Source organism: Mustelus asterias, chromosome 9 (assembly GCF_964213995.1).
Source record: "Mustelus asterias chromosome 9, sMusAst1.hap1.1, whole genome shotgun sequence".
NCBI lineage: Eukaryota > Metazoa > Chordata > Chondrichthyes > Carcharhiniformes > Triakidae > Mustelus > Mustelus asterias.
The window spans coordinates 1,934,161-1,960,790 of record NC_135809.1 but is presented as its reverse complement, the minus strand read 5'-3'; the positions used below and the strand labels follow the sequence as shown (position 1 = coordinate 1,960,790).

At 48.5% G+C, this 26,630-nt stretch overlaps 1 protein-coding gene across 1 annotated transcript in view; it reads right to left on the bottom strand.

Moving 5' to 3' along the window:
* Positions 1-26,630, bottom strand: part of nav3 (neuron navigator 3) — a 396,979-nt gene that overhangs the window by 9,459 nt on the left and 360,890 nt on the right. Inside the window, exons 25-31 of the mRNA XM_078221087.1 lie at positions 16,518-16,639; positions 15,878-16,031; positions 13,287-13,461; positions 11,768-11,865; positions 7,472-7,567; positions 3,383-3,551; positions 453-688 (exon numbers count right to left, since the gene is read on the bottom strand). Of these exons, the coding sequence (XP_078077213.1) occupies positions 453-688; positions 3,383-3,551; positions 7,472-7,567; positions 11,768-11,865; positions 13,287-13,461; positions 15,878-16,031; positions 16,518-16,639 (1,050 nt within the window). The remainder of the gene's footprint in view (positions 1-452; positions 689-3,382; positions 3,552-7,471; positions 7,568-11,767; positions 11,866-13,286; positions 13,462-15,877; positions 16,032-16,517; positions 16,640-26,630) is intronic.

The window sequence follows — 26,630 nt, the reverse complement described above, 5'->3', positions numbered from 1 at the left end:
TCAGCCCATCGAGTCTGCACCGACCACAACCCACCCAGGCCCTATTACTGTAAACCTCACCTATTTACCCTACTAATCCCCTGACACTAAGGAGCAACTTAGCATGGCCAAACCAACCAACCCGCACACCTTTCATTACAATCCAGCAGCTTTCCCTCACCAGTATTTTCTTGTCAGCGATCTATGAATTCTGAGATTAATTGAATTCAATTTCAAACCTTGCTTGGTGGGATTGAACTCACCAAACTGGAATGAGAGCCTCATGGTATAACCACGACATTCCCAACTAACTTCCAGTTACATATCAGAAAGGTGCTGATTACAGCAGTCCCGCGGAGCTCGGGATGGATCAGCACTTTGGACAGACTGGCAGTCAGTCCCGGGACTGAGCGATTGCAGAGCAGGAGCTGATCCATTGGAATTATCACTTTGCTGTCCAATTTCGTCCTCACCTTGCTCGACTTGTGGTCCACATTGAACGTGGCGATTGACCCGTCAGCGACTTCACGTCCGGACCTGTTCACCAGGAATTCAGCAAGTCTATTGGCCAAGTAGGTTTTTCCAGTGCCACTAGGCCCAGAGAGGATGATCCTTCGGTGTTCCAGTAGAATGTTGAGGTAACGATGCGATAGGGGTTTTGGAATCAATGTCTCAAACACCAAGCTGTCCACGCTATTCTCTGCCACACCTGAAAATGGAACAAAGACTCTTAGACTGAGATTAATCTAAGATTCGACCATAACTTGACTATTCCAACACATTCTTTACCAATCCTCCTTGTTCTACCATTCGTTAAACTTGAAGTCATTCAGAATTCTGCTGCCCACGTCCCAACTCAGACCAAATTCTGTTCACCAATCACCCTGAGCTTAGTAAGCCACTGACTCACACTTAAACAATGACGCACTTTTTAAATTCTCATCATTGTTTCCAATTCCCTCCATGGCCTCATTCCTCGCTGTCTCTATAATCTGCCCCAGGCTCACAATCCTCTGACCTCTGCGCTCCTCAAACTCTGGCCTCCTGAGAATTCTTGATCTTTATTACTCTACCAGTGGTGGCCATGCCTTCAGCTGCCTGGGGTCACCGCTATCCATAGAACCATAGAAAATTACAGCTCAGAAATAGGCCCTTTGGCCCTTCTTGTCTGTGCCGAACCATTTTTTGCCTAGTCCCACTGACCTGCACTTGGACCATATCCCTCCACACCCCTCTCATCCATGAACCCATCCAAGTTTTTCTTAAATGTTAAAAGTGACCCCGCATTTACCACTTTACCTGGCAGCTCATTCCACACTCCCACCACTCTCTGCATGAAGAAGCCCCCCCTAATATTCCCTTTAAACTTTTCTCCTTTCACCCTTAACCCATGCCCACTGTTTTTTTTTCTCCCCTAGCCTCAGCGGAAAAAGCCTGCTTGCATTCACTCTATCTATACCCATCAAAATCTTATACACCTCTATCAAATCTCCCCTCAATCTTCTACGCTCCAGGGAATAAAGTCCCAACCTATTCAATCTCTCTCTGTAACTCAGCTTCTCAAGTCCCGGCAACATCCTTGTGAACCTTCTCTGCACTCTTTCAACCTTATTTACATCCTTCCTGTAACTAGTTGACCAAAACTGTACACAATACTCCAAATTCGGCCTCACCAATGCCTTATATAACCTTACCATAACACTCCAACTTTTATACTCGATACTCCGATTTATAAAGGCCAATGTACCAACGGCACTCTTTACGACCCTATCCACCTGTGATGTCACTTTTAGGGAATTCTGTACCTGTATTCCCAGATCCCTCTGTTCAACTGCACTCTTCAGAGTCCTACCATTTACCCTGTATGTTCTACTTTGGTTTGTCCTTCCAAAGTGCAATATCTCACACTTGTCTGCGTTAAATTCCATTTGCCATTTTTCAGCCCATTTTTCTAGTTGGTCCAAATCCCTCTGCAAGCTTTGAAAACCTTCCTCACTGTCCACTACACCTCCAATCTTTGTATCATCAGCAAACTTGCTGATCCAATTGACCACATTTACCACATTATCATCCAGATCATTGATATAGATGACAAACGAACAATCGAACTCCCTCCATAAAGCTCTTCATCTCTTTGACCAAGCTTTTGGTCCCCTCTCCTAATACCTTGTTATGTGGCTCAGTGTCAAATGCTGTTTTACATTTGGGATATTTTATTATTATTTGCACAGTTGGCTGGACAGCTGGTTAATGATCCAGAGCAATGCCAACAGCATGGGTTCGATTCCTGCACCGGGCTAAGGTTATTCATGAAGGCGCTGCCTTCTCAACCTTGCCCCTCACCTGAGGTGCAGTGACCCTCAGGTTAAATCACCACCAGTCAGCTCTCCCCCTCAAAGGTCATCTGGTTCTATGGCGACTTTACCATTTACCTGCTGTTTGTGGGATCTTGCTATGCACCAGTTGGCTGCCACATTTCCTACAGTACAGCAATGGCGGCAGCACTACACCCGATGAGTCTGATTCTTCTCAGGAGCAGTAATCACTGTTGGATCGCACTCTGTTCCTACTTTGCTTCACCATGCTGGAGATCCACATTTCCGGCTGGGACTTTCGATCCCAGATCCCTTGGGAATGTGGATGCCGCCTCCTCCTAACACTGGATCATCGGAGGAAGACAAACCACACCCCTTTTTACATCACTAACTGCTGCGTTCCGATAAGTTAAGCAGTGTGTGAATGACAGGGTGAATGTGTAGGTGGGTAAGGGGGTCAGTGGCATTTAGCTGAGATGGTGAGATTGGGTTGGGTGAGTCGGATGGTTAATGGGAATCAGCCTTGAGGTGAGTTGGACTGGTGATTGGTGGGGTGAGGGGTGGGGGGTTAGTTACCAGATGTATAGATGCGGTTTATCCTGTCTAACATTTCTGAGGTAACTATCCAGGTAAATAAATCAAAAAGTCCAAAAATCTCCGACTCTAACTCAGAGTTGGAGATTTTCTCAGAAGATCCCGGGGAGCGGGGGATTTGCCTCACTGACATTCAAACTTCCCGAGCAGTTCCCATGGAGGCAATGCGTTAGAACTTCCGAGCTCTAATTTGGAGAGCCAAAGATCTGGATCTTGCTATTCTGGATTGGATTGGGTGCCATGGTGTGGAGATACGGTCCTGGATTGGGTTGGGTGCCATGGTGTGGAGATACTGTCCTGGATTGGGTTGGGTGCCATGGTGGGATATTGTCCTGGATTGGGTTGGGTGCCATGGTGGGATATTGTCCTGGATTGGTGAGCAGTATTTTGGGAAATGCCGAGATTGTGAAAGGTCGATAGAAATGCAAGTTTTTCTTTACTCAATGAACTCCATCCCAATTCATAATCACCACTGCTCGATAAAAGTAACATACCTTTAAGATTCACAGTAATAATGTTGTTTTCACCAACGAGGTATCCACAGGGCAGCAGTTCCGGCAGCTCCAGGTTGCCAGCTCTCATAATGTCACCGATATTGTAGCTGAGAATACTGTCCGAGGACATCCCAAGGCTGGTGGCTGGGTCCAAACGGAAAACATACTCCTGTATATCCAAATGCAGAGAGAACATTTACAAATGTGTCTGTACATTTAACTAACTTGTTCCTTGACCAGAGAGAAGAACTTCATTGGATACACCTATATCCTTAACATCGCAAACTACTCTCACCGTCTCCCAGGCTCGAAAAGAGGCAGACACTCGAGGAAGTGTGGAACACGTGCAAGCCTGCAGATGAGAGTAAAACAACTCGGTCCCAAGGCCCACAGCCTACTGCTTGCGAATGTCCAATCTCTGGAAAACAAGCTAGATGAACTTAGAGCCAGACTCACTTTCAAAGCGAGCTGAGGGACTGCTGTGTGCTCTGTTTCATAGAGACGTGGCTCACTCCTGCTTCACCCAACTGTGCCCTACAACCAGGGGGCTTCTCAGTCCATCGAATGGACCATACAGCGGCTACAGGCAAGGCTAGGGGAGCTGGGGTCTGCCTCCTAACCAACACCTCATGGTGCCTAGACGTAGCAACACTGGCAAGTTTCTGCTCCCCGGACCTGGTGCTAAAATGCCACCCCGACTACCTTCCGCGGGAGTTCACCTCCGTTATCCTGATGGCAGTTTACATCCCACCCCATGCGGACGTGAAGATCGCGCTAGATGAAATATACACCATGACGAATAGCCTTGAGATGAAACATCCCGAGGCCTTGTTCATCGTGGCCGGGGACTTCAACCAGGCCAAGCTCAAGTTGCCACCAAGACGTCTCCTGTTCCACCAGAGGCCCAAACATCCTAGACCACTGCTGCACAAATATCAAACATGCCGACCGCTCTATCGCCCGCCCACACTTTGGCAAATCAGACCACAAGGCTGTGCTCCTGCTCCCGGCTTACAAGCAAAAGCTGAAACGGGAGAATCCATCAAAGAGAGTCGTGCAATGTTGGTCTGAGGAATCGGATGATCTCCTATGGGACTGCTTGGAGTCAGTGGACTGGTCAGTATTTAAAAACTCTGCGACCAGCCTGAACGAGTACGCCACTACAGTAACTGACTTCATTAGTAAGTGGGTAGAAGATTGTGTGCCAAAGAAGCAAATCCGTGTGTTCCCCAACCGGAAACCATGGATGAACAGGGATATCCACTGCCTGCTGAAGTCCAGGTCTGAGGCATTCAAGTCAGGCGACACTGACCTGTACAAGAAAGCCAGATACGATCTAAGGAGATCCATCAAAGATGCCAAAAGTCAATACTGGACCGAGCTAGAGTCCCAGGCCAGCCACACCGACCATCACCGACTATGGCAAGGTACGCAAGACAAACAGGCTACAAGATGAAGGCATGTAAAATCGCCGGCTCCAACGCACCCCTCCCTGATGAGCTCAATGCATTCTACACTCGTTTTGAGCAAGAGATCAGTGAGAACATGCCCTCCACCCTGGAAGCCTTGGATGAACCTGTATCTGGGGGTCACCATTGCAGATGTCAGAGCAGCTTTCTCGAAGGTCACCCACGGAAAGCGACTGGCCCGGATGGGGTACCCGGATGAGCACTCAGATCCTGCGCGGATCAGCTGGCGGAGGTATTCACAGACATCTTCAACCTCTCTTTACAACAATCTGAAGTCCCTATCTGCTTCAAAAAGATGATCATCATCCCGTTATCTAAGAAAAGCCAAGCAGCATGCCTTAATGACTATCGGCCGGTGGCTCTGACATCCATCATTATGAAGTGCTTTGAAAGGCTAGTCGTGGCACGAATCAATTCCAGCCTCCCGGACTACCTGGATCCACTGCAATTTCCCTACCACTGCAACAGGTCCACAGCAGACACCATCTCCCTGGCCCTGCACTCAACCCTGGAACACCGAGATAACAAGGACACCTGTGTCAGACTCCTATTTATTGACTACAGCTCAGCCTTCAACACCATTATTCCCATGAAACTCATCTCCAAACTCCGTGGCCTGGGCCTCGGCTCCTCCCTCTGCGAATGGATCCTGAACTTCCTAACTCACAGAATCAGTAAGGATAGGCAACAACACCTCCTCCACGATCATCCTCAACACCGGTGCCCCACAAGGCTGTGTTCTCAGCCCCCTACTATACTCCTTATACACCTATGACTGTGTGGCCAAATTCCCCTCCAACTCGATTTTCAAGTTTGCTGATGACATCACCGTAGTGGGTCGGATCTCAAACAATGACGAGACAGAGTACAGGAATGAGATAGAGAATCTGGTGAACTGGCGCGACAACAATAATCTCTCCCTCAATGTCAACAAAACAAAGGAGATTGTCATTGACTTCAGGAGAACATGCCCCTGTCTACATCAATGGGGATGAAGTAGAAAGGGTTGAGAGCTTCAAGTGTTTAGGTGTCCAGATCACCAACAACCTGTCTTTGTACCCCCCATGACGACACTATAGTTAAGAAAGCCCACCAATGCCTCTACTTTCTCAGAAGACTAAGGAAATTTGGCATGTCAGCTATGATTCTCACCAACTTTTACAGATACACCATTGAAAGCATTCTTTCTGGTTGTATCACAGGTTGGTATGGCTCCTACTCTGTCCAAGACCGCAAGGAACTACAAAATGTCGTGAATGTAGCCCAATCCATCACGTAAACCAGCCTCCCATCCATTGACTCTGTCTACACTTCCTGCTGCCTCAGCAAAGCAGCCAGCATAATTAGGGATCCCACACACCCCGGACATTCACTCTTCCACCTTCTTCCTTTGGGAAAAAGATACAAAAGTCTGAGGTCACGTACCAACCGACTCAAGAACAGCTTCTTCCCTGCTGCTGTCAAACTTTTGAATGGACCCACCTCGCATTAAGTTGATCTTTTTCTACACTCTAGCTATGACTGTAACACTACATTCTGCACTCTCTCCTTTCCTTCTCTATGAACGGTATGCTTTGTCTGTATAGCACGCAAGGAACAATACTTTTCACTGCATGTTAATACATGTGACAATAATAAATCAAATTAAACGTTGAGCCATAGAAACCTACAGTGCAGAGGGAGGCCATTTGGCCCATCGAGGCTGCACTGACTCTCCCAAAGAGCATTCCACCCAGGAATCTCCCCTCCACCCTATCCCCATAACCCCACACACTTACCATGCCCAATCCACTTAATCTGCACATCTTTGGACTGTGGGATGAAACCAGAGCACCCGGAGGAAACCCACGCAGACATGTGAAGAACGTGCAGACTCTACACAGACAGTGACCTGAGACTGGAATTGAACCTGGGTCCCTGGCGTTGTGAGGCAGCTGTGCTAACCACTGTGCCATGTGGGGATTCCTGGCAAGGTCAGTATTAACTGTCCATCCCCGACTCGAGAACATGCATTCTCCTCAGACAGAGCTTGTCCAACAACAGAGTGGCTTGTTAGGCCCTGAACCGTTAACCACACACGGTGTACAGGAGCCATATAAAGGGACAGCCGGTGAGATCAGTCTGCTTGCAGTGAGACATCAGTGAACCAACTGGCTTTTCACACAATCTGACAGATTTCATTACCAGAGACACATGTCAACCCAAATTAACACAATGAAGCCCGCTTCAGAAATGTTCCTGTCACACCGCTGTGTTCGGTTTAGGGAATGCATTGGGATTTTTCACTAAGAACTCCTCACTGCAGAGTTTTCCATCTGCTGTTTTTAATGAGCAGGGAAAGCGGAGGGTTGTGTCCCCAAATTCCTCGTGTCCATCCTTAACCCTTCATTGCAACAAGGAATGAATTGTGACTCTTGGGTCTGACTGCGGGGGGCGCTGTGTTCGGAGGGAGCCCTGAGTGGGAGAATCCTGTCAATCCTGACTCTGATCCCCATCCCACTCCGTGAGGATTCCTCTGACACAGCGGCCCGAGTGTTTTATTTGATTTTGTAAAATTTGTGTGAGAGGAATGAAAGAACGTTGAACAGACAGATTTTTCCCCGCCTGTACGAGCTCCTACCTTAAACAATCGACGGATAACGCCATCCAGAACATCCCATCTCGTCTTTCCACTGACGCCTAATGAGCCTATCAGATACTGAGCAGACTTCTCATCCTGAGAGAACAAGCATTGCAGTGTTAACAAAGCAATGATATTGAGGACGGTGATGTACCCTCCCCCAACCACCCCCCACCACCATCCCCCTCCCCCAACCCCCCCACACCCCCTCCCCCAACCCCCCCACACCCCCTCCCCCAACCCCCCCACACCCCCTCCCCCAAACCCCCCACACCCCCTCCCCCAAACCCCCCACACCCCCTCCCCAAACCCCCCAACACCTCCTCCCCTTCCCCCACACCCCCCAACAACCCCTCCCCTTCCCCCACACCTCCCACTCCCCCCTCCCCAACACCCCCACAACCCCTCCCCCTCCCCCACCCCCCCACACCCCCTCCCCTCCCACAAACCCCCACCCCCTCCACCTCTCCCACACCCCCCACAACCCTCTCTCCCTTCCCCAGCCTCCCCCTCCACCAACCCCCCCACACCATCCCCCCTCCCCCAACCCCCCCACACCCTCCCCCCTCCCCCAACCCCCCCACACCCTCCCCCCTCCCCCAACCTCCCCACACCCTCCCCCTCCCCCAACCCCCCCACACCCTCCCCCTCCCCCAACCCCCCATACCCTCCCCCTCCTCCAACCCCCACACCCCATCCCCCAACCCCCCACACCCCTCCCCCCTCCCCCAACCCCCCACACACCTCCCCCAACCCCCCAATACCCCTCCCCCCTCCACCAGCCCCCCCACACCCTCCCCCTCCCCAACTCCCCCACACGCCCTCCCCCTCCCCCAACCCCCCCACCACCAACTCCCCCATATCCTCCCCCAACCCTCCACAACACCCATCCCCCTCCCCCAAACCCCCCCTCCCCCATCCACACACCTCCTTTCCCCAATCCCCCCACATCTTCTCCCCCTCCCCCAACCCCCCACACCCACCTGCCCCAACCCCCACACATCCCCCTCCCCCAACCTCTCCACACCCCCCTCCCCAACCCCTCCACACCCTCCTCCCCCAACAGCCCCACACCTTCTCCCCCTCCCTCAAATCCCCCACACCCACCTTCCCCCTCCCCCAACCTCCCACACCCCCCTCCCTCTCCCCCACCCCCCCAAACCCTCCTCCCCCACCCCCCAAACCCTCCTCCCCCACCCCCCCAAACCCTCCTCCCCACCCCCTCCTCACCCACCTCCCCCAACCCCTCCACACCCCCCTCCCCCAACCCCCCCACACCCTCCCCCCTCCCCCAACCCCCCCACACCCGCCCCCCCCCAACACCCCCACACCCCACAGCTCAGAAACAGGAAGGACGCAGTCACTATGCTGGGGGTATACTACAGGCCTCCCAACAGCCCACGGGAAGTTGAAGAACGGATATGTAAGGACATTCTGGACAGGTGTAGAAAAAATAGGATTGTTATAGTGGGAGACTTTAATTTCCCTCATATAGACTGGAAATCCCTTAGGGCTGGGAGTCCGGACGGGGAGGAATTTGTAAAATGTGTCCAGGCAGGCTCTTTGGAACAATATGTTGATAGTCCAACTAGAGAGGGGGCTATACTGGACGTAATACTGGGGAATGAGCCCGGTCAGGTCATCAAAGTTTCAGGGGAACATATGGCGAACAGTGACCACAATTCTGTAAATGTTTGGATAGTCATGGAAAAGGATGAGTGCTGTCCTATGGATAAGGTGCGGAATTGGGGGAAGGCTAACTACAGCCGGATTAGGCAGGATTTGGTGGCTGTTGATTGGGAGAGGCTGTTCGAGGGTAAATCCACATCTGGCATGTGGGAGTTTTTTAAGGAGCAGTTGATAGGAGTGCAGGACAGGCATGTGCCTGTAAAGAGGAAGGATAGGAAAGGTAGGATTCGAGAGCCGTGGATAACCAGAGAAATTGTGGGTTTAATCAAAAAGAAAAAAGAGGCATACATCAGGTCCAGGCAGCTAAAAACAGATGAAGCACTGGAGGAATACAGAGAAAGTAGAAAAGAACTCAAACAGGGAGTTAGAAGGGCAAAAAGGGGTCACGAAATGTCCTTGGCAGACAGGATTAAGGAGAATCCTAAGGCATTTTATACATACGTTAGGAACAAGAGGGTTGTCAGAGAAAGAGTCGGACCTCTCAAGAACAAAGGAGGGAAATTATGCTTAGAACCCAAGGAAGTAGGCGAGATCCTAAATGAATACTTTGCGTCAGTATTCACAAAGGAGAGGGACACGTTGATTGGTAGTGTCTCAGAGGGATGTGTAGACCCGTTAGAACAAATCGCAATTACAAGGAGAAGAAGTGTTAGGTGTTTTAGGAAGCATTAAGGTAGACAAATGCCCAGGGCCAGTGCCATCTGTCCTAGATTACTGAGAGAGACAAGAGATGTAATTGCTGGGCCTCTAACAGAAATCTTTGTCTCTTCATTGGACACAGGTGAGGTCCCAGAGGATTGGAGGATAGCAAATGTGGTCCCGTTATTTAAGAAGGGTAGCAAGGAGAACCCGGGTAATTATAGGCCAGTGAGCTTGACGTCTGTGGAAGGGAAATTGTTGGAGAAGATTCTTAGAGATAGGATCTATACACATTTAGAACTGAATAATCTCATTAGTGATAGACAACATGGTTTTGTACGAGGGAGGTCATGTCTCACAAATTTGGTTGAGTTTTTTGAGGAGGTGACAAAAATGATTGACGAGGGAAGGGCCGTGGATGTCGTTTACATGGATTTTAGTAAAGTGTTTGACAAGGTCCCTCATGGCAGACTGGCGCAAAAGGTTAAATCTCATGGGATCAAAGGTGAACTCGCTAGATGGGTACAGAACTGGCTTGGCCATAGAAGACAGAGGGTAGCAGTGGAGGGGTCTTTTTCTGATTGGAGGTCTGTGACTAGTGGTGTTCTGCAGGGCTCGGTACTGGGACCTCTGCTGTTTGTGATATATACAAATGATTTGGAAGAAGATGTAGCTGGTCTGATTAGTAAATTTGCGGGTGACACAAAGGTTGCTGGAGTTGCGGATAGTGATGAACATTGTCAGAGAATACAGCAGGATATAGATAGGCTGAAACATTGGGCGGAGAAATGGCAGATGGAATTTAACCCAGATAAATGCGAAGTGATGCATTTCGGTAGATGTAATGCAGGGGGGAGCTATACAATAAATGGCAGAACCATCAGGAGTATAGACACACAGAGGGATCTGGGTGTGCAAGTCCACAGATCCTTAAAGGTGGCAACACAGGTGGAAAAGGTGGTGAAGAAGGCATATGGCATGCTTGCCTTTATTGGATGGGGCATAGAGTATAAAAGTTGGCATATGATGTTGCAGCTGTATAGAACGTTGGTTAGGCCACATTTGGAATACTGCGATCTGTTCTGGTTGCCACACTACCAGAAGGACGTGGAGGCTTTGGAGAGAGTGCAGAGGAGGTTTACCAGGATGTTGCCTGGTATGGAGGGTATTAGCTCTGAGGTGAGATTGAGTAAACTACGGTTGTTCTCCCTGGAAAGATGAAGGTTGAGGGGCGACCTAATGGAAGTTTATGAAATTATGAAGGGCATAGATAGGGTGAACAGTTGGAACCTTTTTCCCAGGTCAGAAATGACAAACACAAGGGGTCACAAGTTCAAGGTAAGGGGGGCAAGGTTCAATACAGATATGCGGGGGACGTATTTTACACAGAGGGTGGTGGGGGCCTGGAATGCACTACCAAGCAAGGTGGTTGAGGCAGACACGCTAGGATCATTTAAGACTTATCTAGATAACCACATGAACAGACTGGGAATAGAGGGATACAAATGGATGGTCTAGTTAGGAACACATGATCGGTGCAGGCTTGGAGGGCCGAAGGGCCTGTTCCTGTGCTGTATTGTTCTTTGTTCACCCTCCTCCCCCAACCCCACCACACCCCTCTCCCCCACCCCCCCCACACCTACCTCCCCCAACCCCCCCACACACCCCTCCCTCAACCCCCCCACACCCCCTCCCCAACCCCCCCCCACTGCCCCCTCTCACACGCCCCCCTCCCCCTCCCCCAACCCCCCCACGCCCCCCCTCTCCCAACCCCCCACACCCCCTCCCCCAACCCCCCCCACAACCCCCTCTCACATGCCCCCCTCCCCCTCCCCCAATCCCCCACACCCTCTCTCCCTTCCCTAAACCCCCCCACACCCCCTCCCCCAATCCCCCACACCCTCTCTCCCTTCCCTAAACCCCCCCACACCCCCTCCCCCAATCCCCCACACACCCCCGTCCCAGTACCTTTGTTCTTTTCAGCTGCTTGTTCAGACAGATCATAATTCTCACGCTGCAGCCCTCTTTACGATAGGATCCATCAGAACCGTCATCGGGCAACATATCTAGGAGCGGAAAAATATACACTTCATTTTGCTGAAAATGTATTGTTCTTTACGGAGATCTTTATAAACCAGAGGCAGAGAGTGGGCAGCTTGACCGGGAGCCAGTGTTGGTCAGTGAGCACGGGGGTGATGGGGGAGCACTGCCTCCTCCAGCCCCTCAATACTGTCGTCCAGCTGGACTGGGCTGCTCTCACCTGCTTCCATTCGCATCCACCTGATTATAGTCACTCTCAATGGTTTCTCTTCCTCTTTGATTTGATTTATTATTGTCACACGTACTAACATACAGTGAAAAGTATTGTTTCTTGCGCGCTATACAGACAAAGCATACCGTTCATAGAGAAGGAAACGAGAGAGTGCAGAATGTAGTGTTACAGTCATAGCTAGGGTGTAGAGAAAGATCAGCTTAATGCAAGGTAAGTCCATTCAAACGTCTGACAGCAGCAGGGAAGAACCTGTTCTTGGGTCGGTTGGAAGTGACCTCAGACTTTTGTATCTTTTTCCCTATGGAAGAAGGTGGAAGAGAGAATGGCCAGGGTGCGTGGGATCCTTAATTATGCTGGCTGCTTTGTCGAGGCAGCGGGAAGTGTAGACAGAGTCAATGGATGGGAGGCTGGTTTGCGTGATGGATTGGGCTTCATTCATGACCTTTTGTAGTTTCTTGTGGTCTTGGGCAGAGCAGGAGCCCATACCAAGCTGTGATACAACCAGAAAGAATGCTTTCTATGGTGCATCTGTAAAGGTTGGTGAGAATCGTAGCGGACATACCGAATTTTCTTAATCTTCTGAGAAAGGAGAGGCGTTGGTGGGCTTTTTTAACTGTAGTGCTGGGAGGGGTCACATGGACAAGCAGAGCTTGGAGGTGGCATTAGGGAGATAGAAAAGGAAAGAGACAGAGCTGCAAGCTCAGGAATATGGCAGGGAGAAAGCTCTGAGGTCGAGGGGCCTGGTGGGTAAGTGAAAGAGGGGGAATGGCAAAGACAGCTGATTGGATTGCCTCAATCCTACTGACAAAGACGTCAATGAGATTCCTAGACTTGTTGGAGGTGGGGCTGATGGAGACAGGAAAGGGGACTCAAGCAGATGGCTTGCAGTAGAGTTGGGAAGAAGGGGAGGGGGGTGGGTGAGGTTATCTTTGCCGCACAATGTGACTCTGGAACAGTGTGCAGGTTTGAGAACAGATGTTTTATGTGGTCCAGCCAGATGTGACAGTGGATGGCTGTCCACCACATCCTGTCTCCAACAAACCAACTCCATCATCCACCTTGTTGAAAACCTGACCCCTTTGCCTCCTGTCTCCCTTCCACACTCTCAGGCCTATCGATGACATACACTCCTGTGGACAGTCCCAGTGTGAATTCAATCTTGTGAACATGTGCTTTACATCCTGGTAAATGAATGTCTTTCAGTTACCCGCTTACCTGTTGTTGTCGCTCCCGCGACATTGAGATTGTGCAGGGAAAGTCCCAGAGACTGTCGGGATGAGGACGAGGAAGATGAGGTTGAAGATTGGGATTGAGTACGCGCTGCTCCACTGCTACTTCCAGTCTCCGATTTCAAACGGTCATTCTCGGCTTTGAGAAGTTCAATCTCGTTCTGTAATTGAGCAGAAATAAGTCTGGGATAATTACCAGTGAGTGAAACTCTCAGAGTGTCTGCTCTTTTGGGTGAATGTAAAAGATCCCAGGATTGCTATTGGACTAAGCACAGGGTTACACCCCCTGGAGCTCTGGCCAATAGTAATCCATCTCTCAATCAACATCAAAAAAGATTTGAGGTTTACAGCATGGAAACAGGCCCTTCGGCCCAACTTGTCCATGCCGCCTTTTTTTAAAAAAAACCCCTAAGCTAATCCCAATTGCCCGCATTTGGCCCATATCCCTCTATACCCATCGTACCCATGTAACTATCTAAATGCTTTTTAAAAGACAAAATTGTACCCGCCTCTACTACTACCTCTGGCAGCTTGTTCCAGACACTCACCACCCTCTGTGTGAAAAAATTGCCCCTCTGGACACTTTTGTATCTCTCACCTCTCACCTTAAACCTATGCCCTCTAGTTTTAGACTCACCTACCTTTGGGAAAAGATATTGACTATCTAGCTGATCTGTGCCCCTCATTATTTTATAGACTTCTATAAGATCACCCCGAAGCCTTCTACGCTCCAGAGAAAAAAGTCCCAGTCTATCCAGCCTCTCCTTGTAACTCAATCCATCAAGTCCCAGTGGCATCCTAGTAAATCTTTTCTGCACTCTTTCTAGTTTAATAATATCCTTTCTATAATAGGGTGACCAGAATTGCACACAGTATTCCAACTGTGGCCTTACCAATGTCTTGTACAACTTCAACAAGACGTTCCAACTCCTGTATTCAATGTTCTGACCAATGAAACCAAGCATGTCGAATGCCTTCTTCACCACTCTGTCCACCTGTGACTCCACTTTCAAGGAGCTATGAACATGTACCCCTAGATCTCTTTGTTCCGTAACTCTCCCCAATGCCCTACCATTAAGTGAGTAAGTCCTGTCCTGGTTCAATCTACCAAAATGCATCACCTCGCATTTGTCTAAATTAAACTCCATCTGCCATTCGTCAGCCCACTGGCCCAATTGATCAAGATCCCGTTGAATTGGAGATAACTTTCTTCACTGTCCACTATGCCACCAATCTTAGTGTCATCTGCAAACTTACTAACCATGCCTCCTATATTCTCATCCAAATCATTAATACAAATGACAAATAACAGTGGACCCAGCACTGATCCCTGAGGCACACCGCTGGTCACAGGCCTCCAGTTTGAAAAACAACCATCTACAACCACCCTCTGGCTTCTGTCAAGAAGCCAATTTTGTATTCATTTGGATACCTCACCCTGGATCCCGTGAGATTTAACTTTATGCAACAACCTACCATGCGGTACCTGATATATATTACCTGAACATATTCATATCACATTTTGGGATCTTACTGTGTGCACACTGGCTCCAATGTTTCTATATTACACTGGGTGACTAGATCTCACAAACTCCTTCACTGGGTGGAATCTTACCAGAATGTGTCTGTTCTGGTGAGAAAGTGGATGTGGAACTCTCCAACTCCATTGGCCGGTTTTCTCTCTGGATTTTGTCCCTTTAAGAAAGAGTGGGTGTGGTTTGCGCCATTGCTCTGGCGGCGGGGTGGGGAGGGGGCTCTTAGCGCCGGGTCCCAGCTCCACTGAGACCGGAGAACAATTTTAAAGGGAACACCGACCCACAGGAACAAAATGTACCTCCCCACACCCCCCAGTACCGGGGGGGGGGGGGGGGGGGGGGTAGTGCCAGGGGGCAGTGCCGGAGGGCAGTGCCAGGGGCAGTGTTGGGGGGCAGTGCCAGGGGGCAGTGCCAGGAGGTGCAGTGTCGGGGGGGCAGTGCCGGGGGCAGTGCCAGGGGGCAGTGCTGGAGGGCAGTGCCAGGGGGCAGTGCCGGAGGGCAGTGCGAAGGGGCAGTGCCGGGGGTGCAGTGTCGGGGGGGCAGTGTTGGGGGGGCAGTGCCAGAGGGCAGTGCCAGGGGGCCGTGTCGGGGGAGGCAGTGTCGGGGGGGCAGTGTCGGGGGGGGGGGGCAGTGGCTGACTATGGCTCTCTCCCCCAGGGCTATACTGACCTTTGCACTCCAGGGTGGATCCCGTTGACAGGTTCACGTCAGGGTCAATCTGTTGGAAAACCCGTCGATGTGAGGTATGGAAGTTTAATGGGGGGAGATCTGGCGAGGGAGGGGGGGGGGGGTGCTATTTAATTATGTTTAAATTTGTTCAGTCAGGTTCTCGCCCTGAACCCAATGATGTTGCCGATGAGGGACGGGGGGGGGGGAGTCGGGAATCGGGCTCTCACTGGCGAGATTGACTACTCACTGGTGTTGCTGGATCTTACGCCCTCGCTGGTGATCTCGCAGACGGAGCGTGAAGGCTGAAGATCTCGCGCATTGGCGCTGAAACATTTGATGAGGTCCCGAGAGGTGTCTAATTTTGGGGATTTACCTGCATCCTGTTCATTGCTTCCCGGATCTGGTCAAGATGGTGGGCGGAGCTGAGCGCTTCCAGCCGGATATCCGTGAGTTTCAACTCTTTCTCCCGCAGCTCACTCTTAAGGTGCACAATAGCCTCAGCCTCGGTTTCCGTACACTCGCAGATGCTAAAGTGTTGAAGCAAAGGAATTTATCAGCCAGACTGTCTGAAAGCTGCAAGTCAGAAGGATTAGGTGTAAAACAGCACCTTGCACAAAGTGAGCTCCATTCACTAAAACACTTCCAATTGTCCCACACCAAGCATCAAAGTTCAATGCTTCCCACAACTCCACAAGCGATCAGACACTGTCACATCGCCTAGCAACAGCAATACCACTTGGAGCACTTCAATGTCGAGGCAAACGGGTTTCTACTTCCCCACTGATTGTATGTTCCTGGAGTAGATTTTTCCTGCACTGACCATGAGGTAACATCAGGGTCCTCCAGCAATCTCTCTGCCTCTAACAGGGAAACCCGCATTCCACCCTCAGAAACCAGCCCATAGATTGTAAACCAGGACTGAGGCTGAACATTCATCCTCCACAGGATCTCCCTCACCCTCCTCTGGCGTCGTATCTTGGGCTGATTTTTCATATCCAGAATCTGGACAGCACAGCGGAGGGAAGTCAGACACCTCCATTCCCAAATCTGATCGTTTTCCTGAGGACGGCGGGAGAGTGGGGAAGTACTCGACAAGGATTTCAGTCAGGCTTTTGACCAGGTCCCACATGGGAGACTGATAAAGAAGATAAGAGTTCACAGACGACACGATAGTTGGTTGCCTGGTAGATAGCGAGGAGGAAGGCCTTGGATTACAGGATGGTACAGACGGGCTGGTCAGGTGGGCAGAACAGCGGCAAATGGAATTTAACCCTGAAAAGTGTGAGGTGATGAATTTTGGGAGGACTAACAAGGCAAGGGAATACACAATGAATGGTACGATGCTAGGAAGTACAGAGGATCTGAGAGACTCCTTGGGGTGCATGTCCAAAGATCCCTTAAGGCAGCAGGACGGGTAGATAAGATGGTTACAAATGCATATGGGCCTTTATTAGCCAAGGCAATGAATATAAGAGCAGGGAGGTTATGATGGAGATGTATAAAATGCTGGTGAGGCCACAGCTAGAGTACTGATCGCCTCGCTTTAGGAAGGATGTGATTGCACGGGAGGGGGTACAGAGGAGATTCACCAGGATGCTGCCTGGGATGGAACATTTCAGCTACAACAGAGGCTGGTTAGGCTGGGGTTGTTTTCCTTAGAGCAGAGAAGGCTGAGGGGCGACCTGATCGAGATGTAGATAGGATAGGCAGGAAGGAACTGTTCCCCTGAGCAGAGGGATCAATAACCAGGGGGCAGAGATTTAATGTGAGGGGCAACCTGATTGAGGTGTTCTAGATGATGAGGGGCGTGGACAGGGTGGATAGAGAGTAGCTGTTCCCCTTAGTTGAAGGGTCAGTTATGAGGGGACACAAGTTAAAAGTGAGCGGTGGGAGGTTTGGGGGGATTTGAGGAAAATCGATTTTACCCAGAGAGTGGTGAGGGTCTGGAATGCGCTGTCTGGGAGGGGGGTGGAGGCGGGATGCCTCACATCCTTTAAAAAGTACCTGGATGAGTACTTGGCGCGCAATAACATTCAAGGCTGTGGGCCAAGTGCTGGCAAGTGGGATTAGGTAGGAGGGTCAGGGCCTTCCATGCGTCGGGTGCAGACTTGATGTGCCGAAGGGCCTCTTCTGCACTGTAGGATTCTGTGATTCTGTGATTTAGAGGGAATTTGAGGAAAGTCCTTTCCACCCAGAGGGTGGTGGGGATCTGGAACTCACTGCCTGAAAGGGTGGTGGAGGCAGGAACCCTCACAACATTGAAGAAGCATGTAGATGAGCATTTGCCATAGCATACAAGATGGAATTAAAATAGATCGGTGTTTGAATGGGGCAATGATGCTGGGAAAGGGGGGGGGGGTGGGCAACAGCCCGGGGAACGGGGGTGAAGACGCTGGGAAGGGGGGCGATGTTTATTCTTTAAAGGCTTCAAGAGAGCAAACTTTGTTATCATGTTAGCTTTTTGGCACCTGATAGAAACACTGCTCATGTGACTCCATTTTCTTACATGCTTCAAACTGAAGATGAACTAGTTTGGTGACTCCATGCTGATCAATTGTTGTCATCTCAAAATGATTTCTCTGAATCATCTCCAGAAATAACATCTTCTTTAGTTGCTAGTGTTGTGAATACTGCAACAAAAGACTTAGTTGAATCTGAGCTGCCTGATCATTGTGCCCACGCTACTACATCACATTGATGTAGAATTAGTTCCAAGAGAAAAAGTGTCTACTGAAATTCCAAATCATAATTCTAGGGTCAGGAACAGCCAAATTCCAGAACGTTGAATACAACCAAAGAGGAATAGGCATCTTCCTGATCCACTTTCCTATTGACTGTGTATAACGATTAATGATGCACCGTACTGTGTCGAGAGTATTACTGATCTTATGTATAACATTGTAATAATTTTTTGTCATGACCTCAAAAGTAAAGGGGGAGGGATGTTATATAATTTAGTAGTTGCAGATTGCTTTAAGAGCCAGTCACATGATTTGAGGACGATGTCATTAGGGTGTTGCACAGGCTGCTGTTTTAGTTTCTGTACAGGCAAGAGCACCTGGAATAAATCTGTTGTTGTTAGTTTGAATCTACGCGTGCAAATCACATCTTTTATTTTTGTGTAAAACCCGCAACTCCTAATGTGGTTAAGATATTACAGGTTAACCAATAAGAATTCCCTTACTCCTAGACTGAGCAGACAACAATCCAAGGCACAAGCTCCAGTACATGCAGCACACAGCAATTTACCGGGACCTGTGCTGATAGATCACATGGCCATTCAGCCGTTTCCTGGTCCCCCACAGGGCTTGCTGCTTGCTGCTATTGGGACTTGACTCAAATCTACTGCACAGACAGACAGGGAAATGAACACAGACAACAGTTTGGTTACACTGAGCAAACAGAGAGACAAGTTGGCAGAGAATGAAATGGAGTATTTACAGAAACATACAAATGAGTTTATTCCTGAGCAAAGTTTAAAGTGGGTTTAGTTTGCATGTGTGAATCTCTTAACTGGAAACCTACCCCCATTAAAAGTCTAACTTAATTTGGAATTCTAAGTTTCATCAATATTTTAGGAGATAGAGAGATGAGACACCTGGAGTTGAGAATTCTGATCAATTCTAAATACCCAACACGAGGATAATTCGCAGCTAATGTTTTAATATGTGGTTTGAGAATAATACAAGATATCTAAGTCATGTATTAATAATGTCGCTAAAAGTGAATTTATAACATGCCAGTAAAATGAAAGATGTTTTATTTGTGGAATGTGAATTAATGTAATTGATGTTAGTTAGTTGAATCTCTGTAATTGATGATAAGAGAAAGCTTACACAAGCTTTTTGATTTTGAAATTGCATTATTGCAATTCTAATGTTACCACTAAAAACTGAAGAAACTTCAATAGTCAATTATATTCCTGAAAGATGCCAGCACAAGGCGCAAATTATGCAACAAAGTAAATGAGACCAAAAGGACCATAAGACATAGGAACAGAATTAGGCCACTCGGCCCATCGAGTTTGTTCCGCCATTCAGTCATGGCTGATATTTTTCTCATCCCCATTCTCCTGCCTTTTCCCCATAACCCCGACCCCCTTATCAATCAAGGACCTATCTATCTCTGTCCTAAAGACACTCAATGACCTGGCCTCCACAGCCTTCTGCGGCAAAGAGTTCCACAGATTCACCACTCTCTGGCTGAAGAAATTTCTCCTAATCTCCGTTTTAAAGGACCGTCCCTTTAACCTAGAGTCATAGAGGTTTACAGCATGGAAACAGGCCCTTCGGCCCAACTTGTCCATGCTGCCCTTTTTTAAAAAAACGCCTAAGCTAATGCCAATTGCCCGCATTTGGCCCATATCCCTCTATACCCATCTCACCCATGTAACTATCTAAATGCTTTTCAAAAGATAAAAATTGTACCCGCCTCTACTAATACCTCTGGCAGTTTGTTCCAGACACTCACCACCCTCTGTGTGAAAAAATTGCCCCTCTGGACACTTTTGTATCTCTCCCCTCTCACCTTAAACCTATGCCCTCTAGTTTTAGACTCCCCTATCTTTGGGAAAAGATTTTGACTGTCTAGCTGATCTGTGCCCCTCATTATTTTATAGACCTCTATAAGATCACCCCTCAGCCTTCTACACTCCAGAGAGAAAAGTCCCAGTCTATTCAGCCTCTCCTTATAACTCAAACCATCAAGTCCCGGTAGCATCCGAGTAAATCTTTTCTGCACTCTTTCTAGTTTAATAATAACCTTTCTATAATAGGGTGACCAGAATTGCACACAGTATTCCAAGTGTGGCCTTACCAATGTCTTGTACAACTTCAATAAGACGTCCCAACTCCTGTATTCAATGTTCTGACCGATGAAACCAAGCATGCCGAATGCCTTCTTCACCATTCTGTCCACCTGTGACTCCACTTTCAAGGAGCTATGAACATGTACCCCTAGATCTCTTTGTTCTGTAACTCTCCCCAACGCCCTACCATTAACTGAGCAAGTCCTGCCCTGGTTCAATCTACCAAAATGCATCACCTCGCATTTGTCTAAATTAAACTCCATCTGCCATTCGTCAGCCCAGTGGCCCAATTGATCAAGATCCCGGTGCATTTGGAGATAACTTTCTTCACTGTCCAATCTTGGTGTCATCTCCAAACTTACGAACCATGCCCTCTATATTCTCATCCAAATCTTTAATATAAATGCCCAATTACAGTGGGCCCAGCACTGATCCCTGAGGTACACCGCTGGTCACAGGCCTCCAGTTTGAAAAACAACTCTCTACAAGCCAATTTTGTATCCAATTAGATACCTCACCTGAGATCTCGTGAGATTTAACTTTATGTAACAACCTACCATGCGGTACCTTGCCAAAGGCCTTGCTAAAGTCCATGTAGACAACATCAACTGCGCTGCCCTCATCTACCTTCTTGGTTACCCCTTCAAAAAACTCAATTAAATTTGTGAGACATGATTTTCCACTCATAAAGCCATGCTGACTGTCCCTAATCAGTCCTTGCATCTCTAAATGCCTGTAGATCCTGTCTCTCAATATACCTTCCATCAATTTACCCACCACAGATGTGAGGCTCACCGGCCTGTAGGTCCCAGGCTTTTCCCTGCAGCCCTTTTTAAACAAAGACACAACATTTGCCACTCTCCAATCTTCAGGCACCTCACCCGTGACTATCAATGATTCAAATATCTCGGCTAGGAGACCCGCAATTTCCTCCCTAGCCTCCCACAACGTCCTGGGATATACTTCATCAGGTCCTGGGGATTTATCTACCTTGATGTGCTTTGAGACTTCCAGCACCTCCTTCTCTGTAATATGTACACTTCTCAAGACATCACCATTTATTTCCCCAAGTTCCCTAACATCCATGCTTTTCTCAACAGTGAATACTGATGAGAAATATTCATTTAGGATCTCACCCATCTCTTGTGGATCCGCACATAGGTGACCTTGTTGATCCTCAGGAGGCCCTACTCTCTTCCCTTGTTACTCTTTTGCCCTTTATGTATTTGTAGAATCTCTTTGGATTCTCCTTTGCCTTATCTGCCAAAACAATCTCGTGTCCCCTTTTTGCCCTCCTGATTTCTCTCTTAACTCTACTCCTACACCCCCTATACTCTTCAAGAGATTCACTTGATCCCAGCTGCCTATGCACATCATGTGCCTCTTTCTTCTTCTTAACCAGGGCCTCAATATCCCGAGTCATCCAGGGTTCCCGACTTCTCCCAGCCTTCCCCTTCACTCTAAGAGGAATGTGTTTACCCTGAACCATGGTTAACACACTTTTGAAAGCATGCCACTTACCAGACGTCCCTTTGCCTTCCCACAGACTCCACCAATTAACTTTTGAAAGTTTCTTCCCTGAGTCCATCAAAATTGGCCTGACCCCAATTTAGAATTTTCACTTTTGGGATTGTGAGGTTGTGCCCTCTGGTTCTAGTTTTTCGACGAGTGGAAACATCCTCTCCACGTCCACTCTATCCAGGCCTCACAGTATCCTGTAAGTTTCAGTAAGATCCCCCCTCATCCTTCTAATCTCCAATGAGTACAGACCCAGAGTCCTCAATCATTCCTCATACGACAAGCTCTTCATTCCAGGGATCATTCTTGTGAACCTCCTCTGGACCCTTTCCAAGGCCAGCACATCCTTCCTTAGATATGGGGCCCAAAACTGCTCACAATACTCCAAATGGGGTCTGACCAGAGCCTCATACAGCCTCAGAAGTACATCCCTGCTCTTGTATTCTAGCCATCTTGACATGAATGCTAACATTGAATTTGTCTTCCTAACTGCCGACTGAACCTGCACATTAACCTTCAGAGAATCTTGAACAAGGACTCCCAAGTCCCTTTGTGCTTCTGATTTCGTAATCATTTCCCGATTTAGAAAATAATCTATGCCTCCATTCCTCCTTCCAAAGTGCATAACCTCACACTTTTCCACATTGTATTCCATCTGCCACTTCTTTGCCCACTCTCCTAACCTGTCCAAGTCCTTCTGCAGTCCCCCTGCTTCCTCAATACTACTTGTCCCTCTACATATCTTTGTATCATCTGCAAACTTAGCAACAGTGCCTTCAGTTCCTTCCTCCAAATCATTAATGTATATTGTGAAAAGTTGTGGTCCCAGCACTGACCCCTGAGGCACACCACTAGTCACCGGCTGCCATCCTGAAAAAGACCCCTTTATCCCCACTCTCTGCCTTCTACCAGTCAGCCAATCCTCTTCCCATGCCAGGATCTTACCCTTAACACCATGAGCTTTTAACTTATTTAACAGTCTCCTATGTGACACCTTGTCAAAGGCCTTCTGGAAATCTAAATAAATCACGTCCACTGGTTCTCCTTTATCTAACTTCCTTGTTACCTCCTCAAAGAACTCTAACAGATTTGCAGACATGACCTCCCCTTGATGAAGCCGTGCTGACTCAGTCCTACTTTATCCTGCACTTCCATGTACTCCGCGATCTTATCTTTAATAATGGACTCTAAAATCTTGCCAATGACTGAAGTCAGGCTAACCGGCCTATAATTTTCCGTCTGCTGCCTCCCTCCCTTCTTAAACAGCGGTGTTACATTAGCTACTTTCCAGTCCTCTGGGACCCTCCCTGCCTCCAGTGATTCCTGAAAGATCACCACCAATGCCTCCACAATTTCCTCAGCTATCTCTTTTAGAACCCAGGGGTGTAGTCCATCCGATCCAGGTGATTTATCCACCTTCAGACCTTTCAGTTTCCCCAGAACCTTCTCCTTAGCGATGGCCACTGCACTCACCTGTGCCCCCTGACTCTCCTGGAGCTCTGGCATCCCACTGGTGTCTTCCACCGTGAAGACTGATGCAAAGTAACTATTCAGTTCCTCTGCCGTTGCTTTGTTTCCTATTATTACTTTTCCAGTGGTCCAATGGCTATTTTTGTCTCTCTCTTACCTTTTATATATTGAAGAAAACTCTTCCTATCGTCTTTTATATTACTAGCTAGCTTATAGTCATATTTCATCTTCTCCCCCCTTATTGTTTTTTTAGTTGTCCTCGGCTCACTTTTAAAGGCTTCCCAATCCTCTGGCTTCCCACTAATCCTCGCCACTTTGTCTGCTTTTTCTTTTGTTTTTCTGATGTCCTTGACATCCCTCGTCAGCCATGGATGCCTCGTCCTCCCCTTAGCATGTTTCCTCCTCCTTGGGATGAATTTCTGTTGTGCCTCCCGAATAACCCCCAAAAACTCCTGCCATTGCTGTTCCACTGCCTTCTCTGCGAGGCTCCCTTTCCAATCAACTCTGGCCAGCTCCTCCCTCATGTCTTTGTAGTTACCTTTATTTAATTGGAATATTGTTACATCTGATTCCAGCTTCTCCCTCTCAAACTGCAGGGTAAATTCTATCATATTGTGGTCACTGCTCCAAAAAACCATCTCTTAGACATTCCACAAATTCCTTTTCTTGGGATCCACTACCTACCTGATTTTTCCAGTCCACCTGCATATTGAAGTCCCCCATGATTATTGTAATATTGCCTTTTCTATCTCCTGATTTATTTTCTGCCCCACATCCTGACTACTGCTAGGGGGCCTGTACATAACTCCCATCGGGGTCTTTTTACCTTTGCGATTCCTCAGCTCTACCCACAGAGATTCTGTGCCTTCTGATCCTATATCGCTTCTTGCTATCGATTTAACTTCATTCCTTACTAACAATGCAACCCCGCCCCCTTTGCCCATCTGCCTGTCCTTTTGATAGGACACATATCCTTGGATATTTAGATCCCAGCCCTGATCCCCTTGAAGCCACGTCTCTGTGATGCCCACAACATCGTACCGGCCAATTTCAATGTGCGCAACAAGCTCATTAACCGTGTTCCGTACACTGCGCACATTTAGGTCCAACACCCTTAGTCCCGCATTGACCACCTCCCTTCTCATACTTGTCACCTTTTTTGTTCTGCCTGAGGTTAGATCCCTGCCACCTTCTATACTCTCTGTTCTATTACATGGTCTGGAAACTTTACTAATTTACCCATGTATATCCAGGCCGGGGGATAATGCCAAAAGATAAGGCGCCTTCATTTGGTATGAGAGCCAATTTAAACTGGTTAGAGAAATGCTAAATCGTAAGAAGCCATTTTTGGGAGAGAACTTCCATAAAATGGACAGACGAATGACGGATCAATATTTTAAGTGTCAGATTATAATTCCAGCATCAAAATTATCAGAAATAGATTGACATGTTGATAATTAAATTAATTACTTGGGAGTATTTGGAGATAATTGAGATAACCAAACTGTTTAGTTGACCAAGTTTCTGCTCTGAAAACAGAGATCTGTGGAGAAAGCTCAGTGGTTCTGTTGTGTCATTGACTATTTGCATCTCCCATTCGGCCGAAGATTTTGTTTTGCTGTCTATTGCATGTTTTTCCTTTTGTATTCTCTATGTTTTGATAAAAACTAGTTGTAAAAATAAAATTTTATTACACTTTAAAGACTAAGTTTCATTTACCTTTGCAAGAGTTTACTTATCAAAGTTGCTTTTTTAGAACTTTTCAGAAGTAATCCCAGCACCACAATAGAATTCCCCACTACAGTAACCATGTTTCACCATTTCGAAGCGTTAATTCTCTGAGTGTTTCCTGTGAAACACTTTAGAATATCCCGAGGTGGTGCACAATAACAGAGACCCTTTCTTGATGGTTTTGTTTAGTTGGGAAAATGGTTAAACACAGCAAGACTGCACAAACAGCAATGAGGTAAACGGCCAGTTTTAGTCATGTTGGTTTCCAGATAAAGGTTGACCAAGACACCCGGGAAAACGAATCCCTGTCCCACACTGACTCTTCTTAAAGAAACTCTTGATGTTCACCTGAGGGACCGGGTCTCATCTGAAAGAGGACCCCCCCACGTTAACACGGCACTCCATCACTACCGCACTGACAGAGAATCATAGAATCCCACAGTGCAGAAGGAGGCTATTCAGCCCATCGAGTCTGCACTGACAATAATCCCACCCTATCTCCATAACCGCATGTATTTACCCTGTTAATCCCCTGACATTAAGGGCAATTTAGCATGGTCAATCCACCTAACCCCGCAGATTTTTGGAGTGTGGGAGGAACTGGAGCACCCAGAAGAAACCCACACAGACATGGGGAGAACGTACAAACTCCACACAGACAGTGACCTGAGGCCGGAATTGAACCCGGGTCCCAGGCACTGCGAGGCAGCAGTGCTAACCACTGTGCCACCGTGCTGACATGTCAGTTATCTGCCCAAGTCCCTGGAGTGGAGAATGAGTTCCCAAACAGCTAGCTGTGCAAAACATCGAATGTTTTCTATTAGAAGGGTGAAGCCTTGACCAGTTTTCCATCTCAATCTCCAACCAATACCTTTTATCCATCTTTAATGTAGGATTTGGTGACACATGCAGTCCCATTCCAAAATCAACTTTAACCCCGAACATGCCAATCATTCCTTCCCTCCCAACATCTACATCTCGACACCAGGCGACAGGATCAGAATGGGTCAACACTGAAGTGTGACGCCATTAGCAAAGCTCTCCATGCCAGCCATGGGCCCAAAACCCACCCTCAGAAACCTGAGCAAACAGCCTGAGCGGAACACCCAGTGGCAGTACCACAGGAGAGCTGCGCAGTCACAGTATCTTACACACAGATGAAACAGTGAACCAAGGCTCCGTCGTCTCCTCAATTGGATGTAAAAGGTTTCACGGCCACAATTTTTAAGGAAAAGCAGAGAGTCCTCCCAACATCACGACAACAACAGCCACTGCCAACAGCAATGGAATAACTGGCTGTGAAGCTCAGTGTTTTTTCTGGGAGCTGCTGTGCATTAACTGGCTGCTGAGTTCATGTGGATGACAACAGTGGCTGTACCGGAGGGAGCTGGGGTGGGAGGGATCCGGGGGTGGGGAGGGAGCCGGGGTGGGAGGGAGCCGGGGGGGCGGGGGGAGGGAGCAGGGGCAGGGGGGAGGGGAGCCGGGGTGGGGAGGGAGCTGGGGGGGGGGAGGGAGCCGGTGGGAGGGAGCCGGGGGGTGGGAGGGAGCCGGGGGGGGGGGGGGAAGGAGCCTGGGTGGGAGGGAGCTGGAATGAAGCCGG